At 54.3% G+C, this 13,531-nt stretch overlaps 5 protein-coding genes across 5 annotated transcripts; 4 read left to right on the top strand and 1 right to left on the bottom strand.

Moving 5' to 3' along the window:
* Positions 1-7,273: 7,273 nt before the first annotated feature.
* LOC147665946 (histone H1.01-like) lies at positions 7,274-7,996 on the top strand. Its single transcript, XM_086949391.1, has one exon. The coding sequence runs from the start codon at positions 7,299-7,301 to the stop codon at positions 7,944-7,946; it is 648 nt and encodes a 215-aa protein (XP_086805517.1). The 5' UTR covers positions 7,274-7,298; the 3' UTR covers positions 7,947-7,996.
* Positions 7,997-8,796: 800 nt separating this feature from the next.
* On the top strand, positions 8,797-9,299 carry LOC147665945 (histone H3). The gene has a single exon (XM_086949390.1). The coding sequence runs from the start codon at positions 8,838-8,840 to the stop codon at positions 9,246-9,248; it is 411 nt and encodes a 136-aa protein (XP_086805516.1). The 5' UTR covers positions 8,797-8,837; the 3' UTR covers positions 9,249-9,299.
* A 781-nt stretch (positions 9,300-10,080) lies between these two features.
* Positions 10,081-10,598, bottom strand: LOC147665944 (histone H2B 1.2-like). The gene has a single exon (XM_086949388.1). The coding sequence runs from the start codon at positions 10,508-10,510 to the stop codon at positions 10,130-10,132; it is 381 nt and encodes a 126-aa protein (XP_086805514.1). The 5' UTR covers positions 10,511-10,598; the 3' UTR covers positions 10,081-10,129.
* A 199-nt stretch (positions 10,599-10,797) lies between these two features.
* Positions 10,798-11,302, top strand: LOC147665943 (histone H2A type 2-C-like). The gene has a single exon (XM_086949387.1). The coding sequence runs from the start codon at positions 10,846-10,848 to the stop codon at positions 11,242-11,244; it is 399 nt and encodes a 132-aa protein (XP_086805513.1). The 5' UTR covers positions 10,798-10,845; the 3' UTR covers positions 11,245-11,302.
* A 1,178-nt stretch (positions 11,303-12,480) lies between these two features.
* On the top strand, positions 12,481-12,897 carry LOC147665942 (histone H4). The gene has a single exon (XM_086949386.1). It carries the CDS (start codon positions 12,521-12,523, stop codon positions 12,830-12,832), a length of 312 nt encoding a protein of 103 aa, XP_086805512.1. The 5' UTR covers positions 12,481-12,520; the 3' UTR covers positions 12,833-12,897.
* The last annotated feature ends 634 nt before the right edge of the window (positions 12,898-13,531 follow it).

Genomic DNA, 13,531 nt, shown 5'->3' with positions numbered 1-13,531 from the left:
CCAGGCACCAGTTTTACTGATACTTGTGACATTTGGAGGTGTTAAGCTTCAAGGGGATGAAGTTGTACTTTCTACCCTGTGTCATGGAGCTCCGCGCAGGGTAAGATTGCAGGTATCACCCCTGCCTAGATGTTTGAAAAGCCAACCAGTCACATGCACAACAGAGTCTATTTAACCCCTGTACAGTTACAGGGAAAGGTCTGCAAGGCCTTGGGCCTACCTCCAGCCTCCAGGCAGCAGTTTTAATGAATCTTGTGACATTTGGAGGTGTTAAGCTTCAAGGGGATGAAGTTGTACCTTCTACCCAGGGTTGTGGAGCTCCGCGCAGGGTAAGATATCAGATGTCACCCCTAGCTGGATGTGTGAATAACCAACACATTGCAGACACCACAAAGTGTATTTAACGCCTTTACAGTCCCAGGAAAAGGCCTGCCAGGCCTTGGGCCTACTTACAGCATCCAGGCCCCAGTTTTGATGAATCTTGTGACATTTAGAGGTGTTAAGCTTCAAGGGGATGAAGTTGTACCTTCTACCCAGGGTTATGGAGCTCCGCGCAGGGTAAGATTTCAGATGTCACCCCTAGCTGGATGTGTGAATAACCAACACATTACAGACACCACAAAGTGTATTTAACCCCTTTACAGTTACAGGGAAAGGTCTGCAAGGCCTTGGGCCTACCTCCAGCCTCCAGGCAGCAGTTTTAATGAATCTTGTGACATTTGGAGGTGTTAAGCTTCAAGGGGATGAAGTTGTACCTTCTACCCAGGGTTGTGGAGCTCCGCGCAGGGTAAGATTCCAGATTTCACCCCTCGCTGGTTGTTTGAAAACAAAGCACTTCACATACTCAACAAAGTGTATTTAACTACTTTGCAGTTACAGGAAAAGTCTTGCAAGGCATTGGGACTACTTCCAGCATCCAGGCACCAGTTTTACTGATACTTGTGACATTTGGAGGTGTTAAGCTTCAAGGGGATGAAGTTGCACCTTCTACCCAGGGTTATGGAGCTCCGCGCAGGGTAGGATTTCAGATTTCACCCCTAGATGGAGGTATGAAAACAAAGCACTTTACATACTCAGCAAAGTGTATTTAACTCCTTTAGAGTAACAGGAAAAGGCCTGCAAGGCCTTGGGCCTACTTCCAGCATCCAGGCACCAGTTTTACTGATACTTGTGTCATTTGGAGGTGTTAAGCTTCGAGGGGATGAAGTTGTACCTTCTACCCAGGGTTATGGAGCTCCGCGCAGGGTAAGATTTCAGATGTCACCCCTAGCTGGATGTGTGAATAACCAACACATTACAGACACCACAAAGTGTATTTAACCCCTTTACAGTTACAGGGAAAGGTCTGCAAGGCCTTGGGACTACCTCCAGCCTCCAGGCAGCAGTTTTAATGAATCTTGTGACATTTGGAGGTGTTAAGCTTCAAGGGGATGAGGTTGTACCTTCTACCCAGGGATATGTAGCTCCGCGCAGGGTAAGATTCCAGATTTCACCCCTAGCTGGATGTTTGAAAACAAAGCACTTCGCATACTCAGCAAATTGAATTTAACTACTTTGCAGTTACAGGAAAAGTCCTGCAAGGAATTGGGACTACTTCCAGCATCCAGGCACCAGTTCTGATGAATCCTGTGACATTTGGAGGTGTTTAGCTTCAAGGGGATGAAGTTGTCCCTTCTACCCAGGGTTATGGAGCTCCACGCAGGGTAAGATTTCAGATGTCACCCCTAGCTGGATGTGTGAATAACCATTACATCTCAGACACTACAAAGTGTATTTAACCCCTTTACAGTTACAGTGAAAGGTCTGCAAGGCCTTGGGCCTACCTCCAGCCTCCAGGAAAGCAGTTTTAATGAATCTTGTGACATTTGGAGGTGTTAAGCTTCAATGGGATGAAGTTGTACCTTCTACCCAGGGTTATGGAGCTCCGCGCAGGGTAAGATTCCAGATTACACCCCTAGCTGGAGGTTTGAAAACAAAGCACTTCACATTCTCAGCAAAGTGTATTTAACTCCTTTGTAGTTACAGGAAAAGGCCTGCAATGCCTTGGGCCAACTTCCAGCCTGCAAGCACCAGTTTTACTGATACTTGTGACATTGGGAGGTGTTAAGCTTCAAGGGGATGAAGTTGTTCCTTCTACCCAGGGTTATGGAGCTCCGCGCAGGGTCAGATTTCAGGTATCACCCCCGCCTGGATTTGTGAATACCCATCACATCTCAGACACCTCAAAGTGTATTTAACCCCTTTACAGTTGCAGGGAAAGGTCTGCAAGGCCATGGTCCTACCTCCAGCCCCCAAGCAGCAGTTTTAATGAATCTTGTGACATTTGGAGGTGTTAAGCTTCAAAGGGATGAAGTTGCACCTTCTACCTAGGGTTATGGATCTCAGCGCAGAGTAAGATTTGAGCTTTCATCCCAGGCTGGAGGTGTGAAAGTAGGACACTTAACACACACGACAACGTGTATTTAACTCCTTTACAGTGTCAGAGCAAGGCCTGCAAGGCCCTGGGTGTGTTTCCAGCCTCCTGGCACCAGTTTTACCGAAACCAGTGACATTTGGTGGTGTTAAGCTACAAGGGATGAAGTCACACTGTCGACCCAGGGTCATGGAGCTCAGCGCAGGGTAAGATTTAAGGTTTCACCCCTGGCTGGAGGTGTTAAAGCAAAACACTTCACATGCCCAATAAAGTGCATTTCACCCCTTCACAGTATCAGGAAAGGCCTGCAAGGTCTTGGGCCTACTTCCAGCCTCCAAACACCAGTTTTACTGATACCTGTGACATTTTGGTGGTTTTCAACTTCAAGGGGATGAAGTCGCACCTTCTACCCAGGGTTATGGAGCTCAGGGCAGGGTAAGATTTAAAGTTTCACCCCTAGCTGGATGTTTTAAAGCAAAACACTTCACAAGCCCAATATAGTGTATTTCACCCCATCACAGTATCAGGAAAGGCCTGCAAGGCCTTGTGCCTGTTTCCAGCCTCCAGGCACCTGTTTTTGTGATACTTGAGACATTTGGAGTGTGTTCAGCTTCAAGGGGATGAAGTCGCACCTTCTACCCAGGGTTATGGAGCTCCGCGCAGGGTAAGATTTCAGGTTTAACCCCAAGCTGGAGGTGTGAAAATAGAACACTAGCCATACACGACAAAGTCTATTTCACTCCTTTACAGTATCAGGACAAGGCCTGCATGGCCTTGTGCCTGTTTCCATCCTCCAGGCACCTGTTTTTGTGATACTTGAGACATTTGGAGGTGTTCAGCTTCAAGGGGATGAAGTCGCACCTTCTACCCAGGGTTACGGAGCTCCGCGCAGGGTAAGATTTCAGGTTGCACCCCAGGATGGAGATGTGAAAATAAAACACGTACCATACCCAACAAAGTGTATTTCACTCCTTTACAGTATCAGGACAAGCCCTGCATGACCTTGTGCCTGTTTCCCGCCTCCAGGCACCTGTTTTTGTGATAATTGTGACATTTGGAGGTGTTCAGCTTCAAGGGGTTGAAGTTGTACCTCCTACCCAGTGTTATGGAGCTCCGCGCAGGGTAAGATTTCAGGTATCACCCCTGCCTGGATGTGTGAAAACCCAACACATCACATACACAACAAAGTGTATTTAACCCCTTTACAGTATCAGGAAAGGTCTGCAAGGCCTTGGGCCTACTTCCAGGCTGCAGGCACCAATTGTACTGATACCTGTGACATTTAGTGGTGTTAAGCTTCAAGGGGAAGAAGTCACACCTTCTACCCAGGGTTAAGGAGCTCAGCGCAGGGTAAGATTTCAGGTTATTCCCCTGGCTGGAGCTGATAAAGCACAACACTTCACATGCTCAATAAAGTGTACTTCACTCCTTTACACTATCAAAACATGGCCTTTTGCCTGTTTCCAGCCTCCAGGCACCTGTTTTTTTAAAACTTGTGACATTTGGAGGTGTTCAGCTTCAAGGGGATGTAGTCGCACCTTCTACCCAGTGTTATGGAGCTCCGCGCAGGGTAAGATTTCAGGTTTCACCCCAGGCTGGAGGTGTGAAAATAGAACACTTACCATACACACCAAAGTGCATTTAACTCCATTACAGTGCCGGAGCAAGGCCTGCAAGGCCCTGGGTGTGTTTCCAGCCTTCTGGCACCAGTTTTACCGATACCTAAGTCATTTGGGGTTGTTAGGCTACAAGGGTATGAAGTCACACTGTCTACCCAGGGTCATGGAGCTCAGCGCAGGGTAAGATTTCAGGTTTCACCCCTGCTGGAGGTGTTAAAGCAAAACACTGCACATGCCCAATACAGTGTATTTCACTCCTTCACAGTATCGGGAAAGGCCTGCAAGGCCTTGGGCCTACTTCCAGCCTCCAGGCATCAGTTGTACTGATAGTTGTGACATTTGTAGGTGTTCAACTTCAAGGGGATGAAGACGCACCTTCTACCCAGGGTTATGGAGCTCAGCGCAGGGTAAGATTACAGATTTCACCCCTAGCTGCACGTTTGAAAAGAAAGCACTTTACATACTCAGCAAAGTGTATTTAACTCCTTTGCAGTAACAGGAAAAGGCCTGCAAGGCCTTGGGCCTACTCCCAGCCTTCAGGCACCAATTTTACTGATATCTGTGACATTTGGTGGTGTTAAGCTTCAAGGGGAGTAAGTCACACCTTCTACCCAGGGTTAAGGAGCTCCGCGCAGGGTAAGATTTCTGGTTATTCCCCTGGCTAGAGGTGTGAAAAGAAAACCCTTCACTTGGTCAATAAAGTGAAGTGCACCCCTTTACAGTATCAGGACAAGGCCTGCAAGGCCTTGTGCTTGTTTCCTGGCTCCGGGCACCAGTTTTACTGATGCTTGTGACATATGCAGGTTTTAAACTTCAAGGGGATGAACTGGCACCTACTACCCAGGGATATGGAGCTCAGCGCAGGGTAAGATTTCAGGTTTCACCCCTGGCTGGAGGTGTGAAAACAAAACACTTCACATGCCCAATGAAGTGTATTTCACCCCTTTGCATTATCAGGAAAGGCATGCAATGCCTTTGGCCTATTTCTAACCTCCAGGCACCATTTTTTGTGACACATGTAACATTTGGAGATGTTAATCTTCAAAGGGATACAGTTGCTCCTTCTACCCAGGGCTATGGAACTACGCAGAGGGGGAGATTGCAGGTTTTCCCCTTGGATGCAGGCGGAGAAGTAAAACGCTTCCCTCAAATCCAAGGGGAAAGGCTGCAATCTTACCCTATGCCGAGCTCCGTAGTTCTGGGTAGAAGGAGTGCCATTGTCCCCTTGCAGCTGAGCACATCATAATTTCACAATTATCACTAAAACGTGTGTTTGGTGAATAGAAATGTGCCCATGTCTCTACAGGCCAAGGCATGATATTTCAAATGGGTGCATGTACCTTTTAGGCTAGGTGAAGTGTTTTCATTTCTTCACCTCCACCCGTGAGGGAAATGTTGAATCTTGCCCTGCGTGGAGCTCCAAATCCCTGGGTAGAAAGAGTGACTTAGTGCCCTTGAATCGGAAAACCCCATAATGTCACAAATATCACTAAAGCAGGTCCCTGGAGGCTAGAAATGCCCCAGTGCCCTGAAGGCTCTATTCTGATATGGTGACTGGTTTTTTTGTGCAGTTTTGGTCCATGTGAAGTATTTTATTCTTACACCTCCATCCCAGGGAAAGGCGTGAAATCTTTCCCTGTGCGGAGCTCCATATCTCGGGGTAGAAGGACTGACTTTGTCCCCTTGATCCTGGAAACCTCATTGTGTCAGATATATTACAAAAAACAGGTTCCTGGAAGCTAGGAATGGGCCTGGGTACCTGAAGGGTAAGATCTGAAACTGTGAATGGTGTTCATGTACGTTTTGGACTATGTGAAGTGTTTTCTTTGTGTTTCCTTCTACCGACATATAAGGCGAAACCCTGTAATTGGACCTCAATCAGGCTGCCATGCGCAGAACCTGATTTGTGGGCACAGGTCGCACTCTTGACATCCCATTTGATTCAGGAGTGGTCCCCACCCCAGCCATCGAGCTCAATACAACAGTGATAGTCAAAGGCCTCACTCTGTAGTGTGGGATGTATGTTGTAACAATTAGATTGCGGTACATTACATTGCTGTTTTAGGGGATTTCCACGACTTGCGCGGGAGGGCGCTCTACACTTAGGAATAGTATGATTTACTATTCCAACTCCAGCCTAAGTAAGGTAGGGAAGGTGTTGGAATTGTAAATCGCACTATTCCTTAGTCTAGTGCGCCCTCCCGTGCAAGTCGTGGAGAAGACTTGCGTTGTAAATGCAGCGATCGAAATGTACAGCGGTGTTTTGACCGCGTTGTTATGGTCGGGTCCCGTCCAAAGATGTCACCTGAGATGTAAACCTAACTCCAGCTGTGAAAATCAGCTCAGCAGAGGGCCTCCGTGCAGGTACTGGGGTCACCGTTTCAGGTGCATTCACACCCTCTGCTCTCACTCTGGGTGCCATTAAACATGTAGGTCTAACTCGGCCGCCTGCCTTTATTGTGTCACTGTGTGTTTATTATGTTTACTGTGCCCCCGTCTCGTCCAGCTCGGTGCTTGGCAGTGAATGCCCTCTGCCTGCATGTGAAGCTACCAGCGCGCAGCCGCCTTGTGATGCCCGTGAGTCTTGATGCCGGACCGTGCCCCGCTGCTTGTGAAAGTCCCCCCGGCTGCCCCCGAGCCTTGGGTGCCACAGCCGAGGGTGCAGGCGCGCGGCGAGGGCCCCCCCTGACCCCCGGGCCGGGTCTCCCTGGCGTTGTCTCCGCTCCCCGCGCTCGGCCGGCGGAGCCCTGTGTTACTTCGGCCCGGTGCAGGAGGCGCTCCCCGCGGCCCCCGGAGCCCCATGGTGACGCCACTTGGCCCGCTCCCTGCAGGAGGCCCCTCCCGCCCGCGGGCCGCCGCTCCCGGCCTCAGAGCGCGAGGGTGGACCGGGGAAAAGGGTCCCGGAGCCCGGGATTCCGGTCACGGAGGCGTCAGCCACCGGGGGAGGGCAGAGATTCACGGCGGATTGCAAGCCTCTGAGGACGGGGTCGGCTGAAACGGGGGCGGGCACGGGAAGGGGCTGAAGCTGGGCTTCCTTTCATGTGTGCATGGGAGCGTGTGTTTAACGGATTGTGTTTTAAAACTTTGAAACTCCGATGGTAGGAAACACAAAAGTCAGCTCGGAGCAGAGAGCCGAGCGCGCCTCGCACAGCCCTCTCTCCTCGGGACCAATCAGGGGCTGGCTCCTCCCTATATATGCACGGGGCTCGGGCCGGGGAGGTACATTTCTGTTCTGTGACAGCGTCAGCGTCGAGACTTGCATAGCAATGGCAGAAACCGCTCCAGCCGCCGCGGCTCCTCCCGCTGAGGTCGCCCCCAAGAAGAAGCAGAAGAAAGCAGCGGGGGCCTCCAAGGCCAAGAAGCCTTCCGGTCCCAGCGTGTCCGATCTGATCCTGAAGTGCGTGACCGCCTCGGCCGAGAGGAAGGGAGTCTCCCTGGTGGCCTTGAAGAAGGCGCTGACCGCCGCCGGCTACGATGCGGACAAGAACAAGAGCCGCGTCAAGGTCTCCCTCAAGAGCCTGGTCAGCAAAGGGGCCCTAGCCCAGCTGAAGGGCACCGGGGCCTCCGGATCCTTCAAGGTGAATAAGAAGCAGCTGGAAGGTAAGAAGGCGGCCAAGAAGTCAGCCTCCAAGACCAAGAAGCCAGCGGCCAAGAAAGCAGCCCCTGCAGCCAAGAAGGCCAAAAAGGCTCCCGCGGGGGTCAAGAAGAGCCCGAAGAAGGTCAAGAAGCCAGCGGCAGCCAAGAGCCCCAAGAAGCCCAAGGCTGCCCCCGCCAAGAAGGCTGCCAAGAGCCCAGCGAAAGCCAAGGCGGCGAAGCCCAAAGTAGCCAAGAAAAGCCCTGCCAAGGTAGTCAAACCCAAGGCAGCCAAGCCCAAAGCAGCGAAGCCCAAAAAGGCAGCGCCCAAGAAGAAGTAAGGGCTTGCACCGAGACACTGCAAACACAACGGCTCTTTTAAGGGCCACCACCCTGTCTAGCAGAGAGCGTGTTCATCCCCACCTTTGCACCCACCCAATGCCCCACTTCTCAAAAATAAACCGCACAATGCATCCATAGCGCACCTTTCCACGCGCGAGTGCCGCGTGTGATCTTGGCCATATAAACGGGTCTTTCGGTGCTGCGTGGATTGAAATCGGTATAACATAGACAATAAGGGGGTCTGGGAGTTATAAGACCTCCGTTTATAATACATGTGCAATAACGTGTGTGTCTCGGTGCTTTCACTGTACCCGGGCAGACTCGAAATAGTGTCTGCATAAAGCAGACGATTGTGCCCTTTCAATCGAGCAGTAGGTAACGGGGGAGTGTTCCAGGGTGAGCAGGGGCGGGTAAGAAGGGGGTCTGGGAGTCATAAGACCGGGGTTTATTATAAACGTGTGTGTGTGTGTTGGTGCTTTCACTGTCCCCGGGCAGACTCGAGCGCAGGTAACGGGGGGAGTGTTCCAGGGTGATAAGGGCAGTGTGCTTATGACATCTCGGGCTCCTCTCCCGGGGGACCGGGGTCGAGTCGTCGGCGTGACTACAGGTGGATGGACGGACACGGAGACAAAGGCTGGCCGAGGCGCGGGCTCCGGCTCCAACTCACGTCATCCAACCGGAGGCTTCTCTTTTATCCACAGCTCATTGGACAGCTAGGCTGCAGCCTCCCGTTCAGTAACCAATCGTTGCACTCCGCGGGCTATTTTCGAACGTGGGGCGGTCTCTTCAGCCAACCAGAGCAGCCCTCCGTCTGTGAGGGCATAAATAGAGCTCTTTCCCCAGTAGACGCCATTCTTCCTCGCTCGTCGCTGAGAGAGACCGCTCCCGCCATGGCCCGCACCAAGCAGACAGCCCGCAAGTCCACCGGCGGCAAAGCGCCCCGCAAGCAGCTGGCCACCAAGGCAGCCCGCAAGAGCGCGCCTGCCACCGGGGGAGTCAAGAAGCCTCACCGCTACCGGCCCGGCACCGTGGCTCTCCGCGAGATCCGCCGCTACCAGAAGTCCACCGAGCTCCTCATCCGCAAGCTGCCCTTCCAGCGCTTGGTGAGGGAGATCGCCCAGGACTTCAAGACCGACCTGCGCTTCCAGAGCTCCGCCGTCATGGCCCTGCAGGAGGCCAGCGAGGCCTACCTGGTCGGGCTCTTCGAGGACACCAACCTGTGCGCCATCCACGCCAAGAGGGTGACCATCATGCCCAAGGACATCCAGCTGGCCCGCCGCATCCGAGGCGAGAGGGCCTAAGGGGACAGACCGACCCGAACAACCACCACAACGGCTCTTTTAAGGGCCACCACCCTGTCACCTTTGAGCTTCTCTTATCTGCCATGGTCTACAGGTTAGGGAGGAGGGGCTGTCAATACCACGAGCACCGGGCAACTTATACCGCTTCTGGGGAAACCAGAGCACTCTGTGTCCACAGTGCACAAACACCTCTTCCACGTGCCCTTCATTTGAAGCGTTGTTTGGGTAGAGGGTTGTGGTAGGGATCCGCGGGTCACAAGCCACCGCTTTTGGGCATCTGTGCTCCCGGTACATCGGGTTCTGAGAGTACCACGAGTACTGGGCAACTTATACAGGCTCTGGGGGTGACCAGTGCCTTCCGTCTTCACAGTGCACAAAACACCTCGTCAATGTGCCCGTCATTTAATGGAGGCAGGGATCCGCTGGTCACCAGCCAGCGCTATGAGGCATCTGTGCTCCCGGTACATGGGGTTCATGTGTAGCCGTTCCCCTGGGTCTGGAAATTCAAACACAACGTTAATTAAACAAGCACACATTAAAGCTGCTCGCCCATAACATGGAAAGCAAATTGCCCGGGAGTAGCTGTGTGAATTGCCAGCAGGTTTATTTAACATCGTTACATTACAGTGCATGGGTGGCACTTGGTCCCAAAGAGGGCTCATTCATATAGACATGTTTATTGAAAGGGGCAAAACGGGCTGCCTGCTCCAGCGTCCCTCGGTGTGCAGCAAACCCCGGGAGAGCGGCGCTTTCTGCGCTCAACATTACCCCTATTAAAAACACATATTCTTCTGTCATACCAGAGTTACATTAGCTCTTAGGGGAGGAAGTGGTTGGCCCTTAAAAGAGCCGTTGTGTTCGTTGAGGTGCGCCTGGAAGCCTTACTTGGCGCTGGTGTACTTGGTGACGGCCTTGGTGCCCTCCGACACGGCGTGCTTGGCCAGCTCTCCGGGCAGCAGAAGGCGGACTGCGGTCTGGATCTCCCGTGAGGTGATGGTGCGCCGCGAGTTGTAGAGGGCCAGTTTGGAAGACTCTGAAGCGATGCGCTCAAAGATGTCGTTCACGAAGGAGTTCATGATGCCCATGGCCTTGGAGGAGATGCCGGTGTCCGGGTGCACCTGCTTCATCACTTTGTAAATGTAGATGGCATAGCTTTCCTTCCTGCTCCTCTTGCGCTTCTTCCCGTCCTTCTTAGGCGGCTTGGAGAGCGCTTTCTTGGAGCCCTTCTTGGGAGCCGGCGCGGACTTGGCTGGTTCAGGCATGGTCGAGTATCTTTCACCGCGTGCTGTGGAGCCGAGAGAAATAAAGTCTAAGCGCCCGGCACTTGTATTTATAGCCTGGGCGTGCAAAGCAGCCTCTCATTGGCAGGCTCTCCCTTCTCATTGGCAGGCGTAGGCCGGGCCCCCACTTCCTAGTGTGATGCGGTTCTGGGACTCTGATTGGCTAAACAGAAGCTCGCCTCCCTCCAATGAGAAGTACTATCAGCGACTAGCTGTCAACCAATCAGACGCTCCCGAAGTCTTTATATCACCGGAGTCCAGCAGGAAGAGCAGTATCATTCTCGCTGTTGTGTGACTGAGCCCCTAGATCGATCGCCATGTCTGGACGCGGAAAGCAAGGAGGAAAGGCCCGCGCCAAGGCCAAGACACGCTCTTCCAGGGCCGGGCTCCAGTTCCCCGTGGGCCGTGTGCACAGGCTGCTCCGGAAGGGAAGCTACGCCGAGAGGGTGGGCGCTGGTGCCCCCGTCTACCTGGCTGCAGTGCTGGAGTACCTGACCGCCGAGATCCTGGAGCTGGCTGGCAACGCCGCCCGGGACAACAAGAAGACCCGCATCATCCCCAGACACCTCCAGCTGGCCATCCGCAACGACGAGGAGCTGAACAAGCTGCTGGGCCGAGTCACCATCGCCCAGGGAGGAGTCCTGCCCAACATCCAGGCCGTGCTGCTGCCCAAGAAAACCGAGAGCCACAAGGCACAGGGCAAAGCAAGCAAGTAAAGGCCCGCAGACCCCCGTGGAAACACACCCTAAACACAAAGGCTCTTTTCAGGGCCATCCACAGACTCCATCAAAGAGCGTATCCGTGCCGAGGTGTTACTCTGGCGGCTTCATAGATGCGGCAGCGCCCGCGCCGTCGCTTCATAGGTGGGACACAGTCCAAGCCCTCGGCCCTGCATATAAATGTTGCCCCCGTCCCCAAAGCCCAGCTTCGAGTCCGATATCCATAATGTTTTTCTAATAAAAATCCTATATTTATTTGGCATCTTTTTGGGGCAGACGCCACAACCGGGCGCGAGATGGGGACCGTTACGGGATTGCAGGCGGCCAAACACAGCGGGGTGGTGCCGGTGAGGCCTTTAACGTGTGTTGGGCTCCATTAAACATGTCCGAGGCTTCTGTTCATATTGGGAGGGGGCGCCGAAAGAGAGGGTTAGGCGGGCCGCGGTCACAAGTAGGGGCCGGGAAGAGAGGTGCCTTGGGCGCGAGACGTGGACAGTGTTACGGGGTTGCAGGCAGTCACACACAGCGGGGAGGAGCCGGTGTGGGCTCCATTGAAACATGTCCTAAGCATCTGTTCATATTGGGAGGGGCACGGAACGAGAGGGTTAGGCGGGCCGCGGTCACAAGTGGGGGCCGGGAAAAGAGGTGCCTTGGGCGCGAGACTTGGACAGTGTTACGGGATTGCAGGCGGTGTCACACAGCGGGGTGGTGCCGGTGTGGGCTCCATTGAAACAAGTCCGAGGCTTCGGTTCATATTGGGAGGGGGCACCGAACGAGAGGGTTAGGCGGGCTGCGGTCACAAGTGGGGGTCGGGAAGGGAGGTGCCTTGGGCGCGAGACGTGGACGGTTTTACGGGGTTGCAGGCGGTGTCACACAGCGGGGTGGAGCCGGTGTGGACTCCATTGGAACATGTCCGAGGCTTCTGTTCATATTGGGAGGGGGGCACGGAACGAGAGGGTTAGGCGGGCTGCGGTCACAAGTGGGGGCCGGGAAGGGAGGCGTGTGCGTGTGTTTCACTGTGATCTGTGCACTGGCGGCAGCTGCTGAGCCAGCCCGCCATAACAAAGGCGGGCTGGGAGCCCGCTCTTTTTCAAACGGCAACGGCCTCTCCAGCCCCCGCTCCCTGCAGAGGGCGGGCCGCGGCCGGGCTCGGGCTCTCCCGCCTCACAGGGGCGGGCGCTTGGAGCTCCCGCGCAGGTCCGCTTCTCCTCCATATAACGAGCCGGTGCGGGGCTGGAGCTATCACTTCTGCTCACAGCACCGAGAGGAGAACATGTCTGGACGCGGCAAAGGAGGGAAGGGGCTCGGCAAAGGCGGCGCCAAGAGGCACCGCAAGGTGCTCCGGGACAACATCCAGGGCATCACCAAGCCGGCCATTCGCCGCCTGGCGCGCCGTGGCGGAGTCAAGCGCATCTCCGGCCTCATCTACGAGGAGACCCGCGGAGTGCTGAAGGTTTTCTTGGAGAACGTGATTCGGGACGCCGTCACCTACACCGAGCACGCCAAGAGGAAGACCGTCACCGCCATGGATGTGGTTTATGCCCTGAAGCGCCAGGGCCGCACCCTCTACGGATTCGGCGGTTAAACACTCGACTTGCCCACGGAAAAAAAAAAAGAAAAAACAACCCAAAGGCTCTTTTAAGGGCCGACCACCATGTCTTGTGAGAGCTGGGTCTATGAACTATTATTCCCGCAGCGCAGGGCTGCTAGCTAGGCCCACACTCGGCCGGGAGGGGAGGAGGGAGGAACCCGGGGATTCGCTCCGCAGCCACTCTGCTATGGAAGGCGGGTTCAGCCCCCGCCACCATGGAGCACTGGACTGGGTACCCAAGGCGTGTTTAGCCCGCCCCAGGGGCCCGTTATCCTGGGGAGATAAGGCAGGGTTAGCCCGGCCCAGGGGCTCGCCATCATGGAGCCCTTGCCCGCGGACCTACGGTGGGTTTAGCCCGGCCCTGGGCCCTATGGGCCTGCCGTTTCCCGACTATTAAGCCCCCTTGGGGCTTACAGCTTAACATGGAAGAGGAACAAAGTTGGAGGTAGCGCGGCCGTTCCGCCGCCCGGCCATCTGGTCGCCAAGCTCAGTGGGCCATCTGGTCGCACAGCTCAGTGGGCCATCTGGTCGCACCATCGTGCGGTGACCAGATGGCCCAGTGTGCCGAGCGACCAGATGGCCGGGCGGCGGAACGGCCGCGCTTACTCCAACTTTGTCTCCCGTCCGGGCGCTGTAAGCCCCCACTCCGTGGGGGCTTAATACTCCATAAAGTAGTGTTCCCATGCCGGCCCA

Source organism: Lissotriton vulgaris, unplaced genomic scaffold (genome assembly GCF_964263255.1).
Source record: "Lissotriton vulgaris unplaced genomic scaffold, aLisVul1.2 SCAFFOLD_10520, whole genome shotgun sequence".
NCBI lineage: Eukaryota > Metazoa > Chordata > Amphibia > Caudata > Salamandridae > Lissotriton > Lissotriton vulgaris.
Note: the sequence above shows the minus strand (reverse complement) of the source record. Positions and strands in the feature narration are given on the sequence as shown.

Bases quoted from the DNA above. Each gene is read 5' to 3' on its own strand.
- LOC147665946 (XM_086949391.1), top strand. From the start codon at position 7,299: ATGGCAGAAACCGCTCCAGCCGCCGCGGCTCCTCCCGCTGAGGTCGCC.
- LOC147665945 (XM_086949390.1), top strand. From the start codon at position 8,838: ATGGCCCGCACCAAGCAGACAGCCCGCAAGTCCACCGGCGGCAAAGCG.
- LOC147665944 (XM_086949388.1), bottom strand. From the start codon at position 10,510: ATGCCTGAACCAGCCAAGTCCGCGCCGGCTCCCAAGAAGGGCTCCAAG.
- LOC147665943 (XM_086949387.1), top strand. From the start codon at position 10,846: ATGTCTGGACGCGGAAAGCAAGGAGGAAAGGCCCGCGCCAAGGCCAAG.
- LOC147665942 (XM_086949386.1), top strand. From the start codon at position 12,521: ATGTCTGGACGCGGCAAAGGAGGGAAGGGGCTCGGCAAAGGCGGCGCC.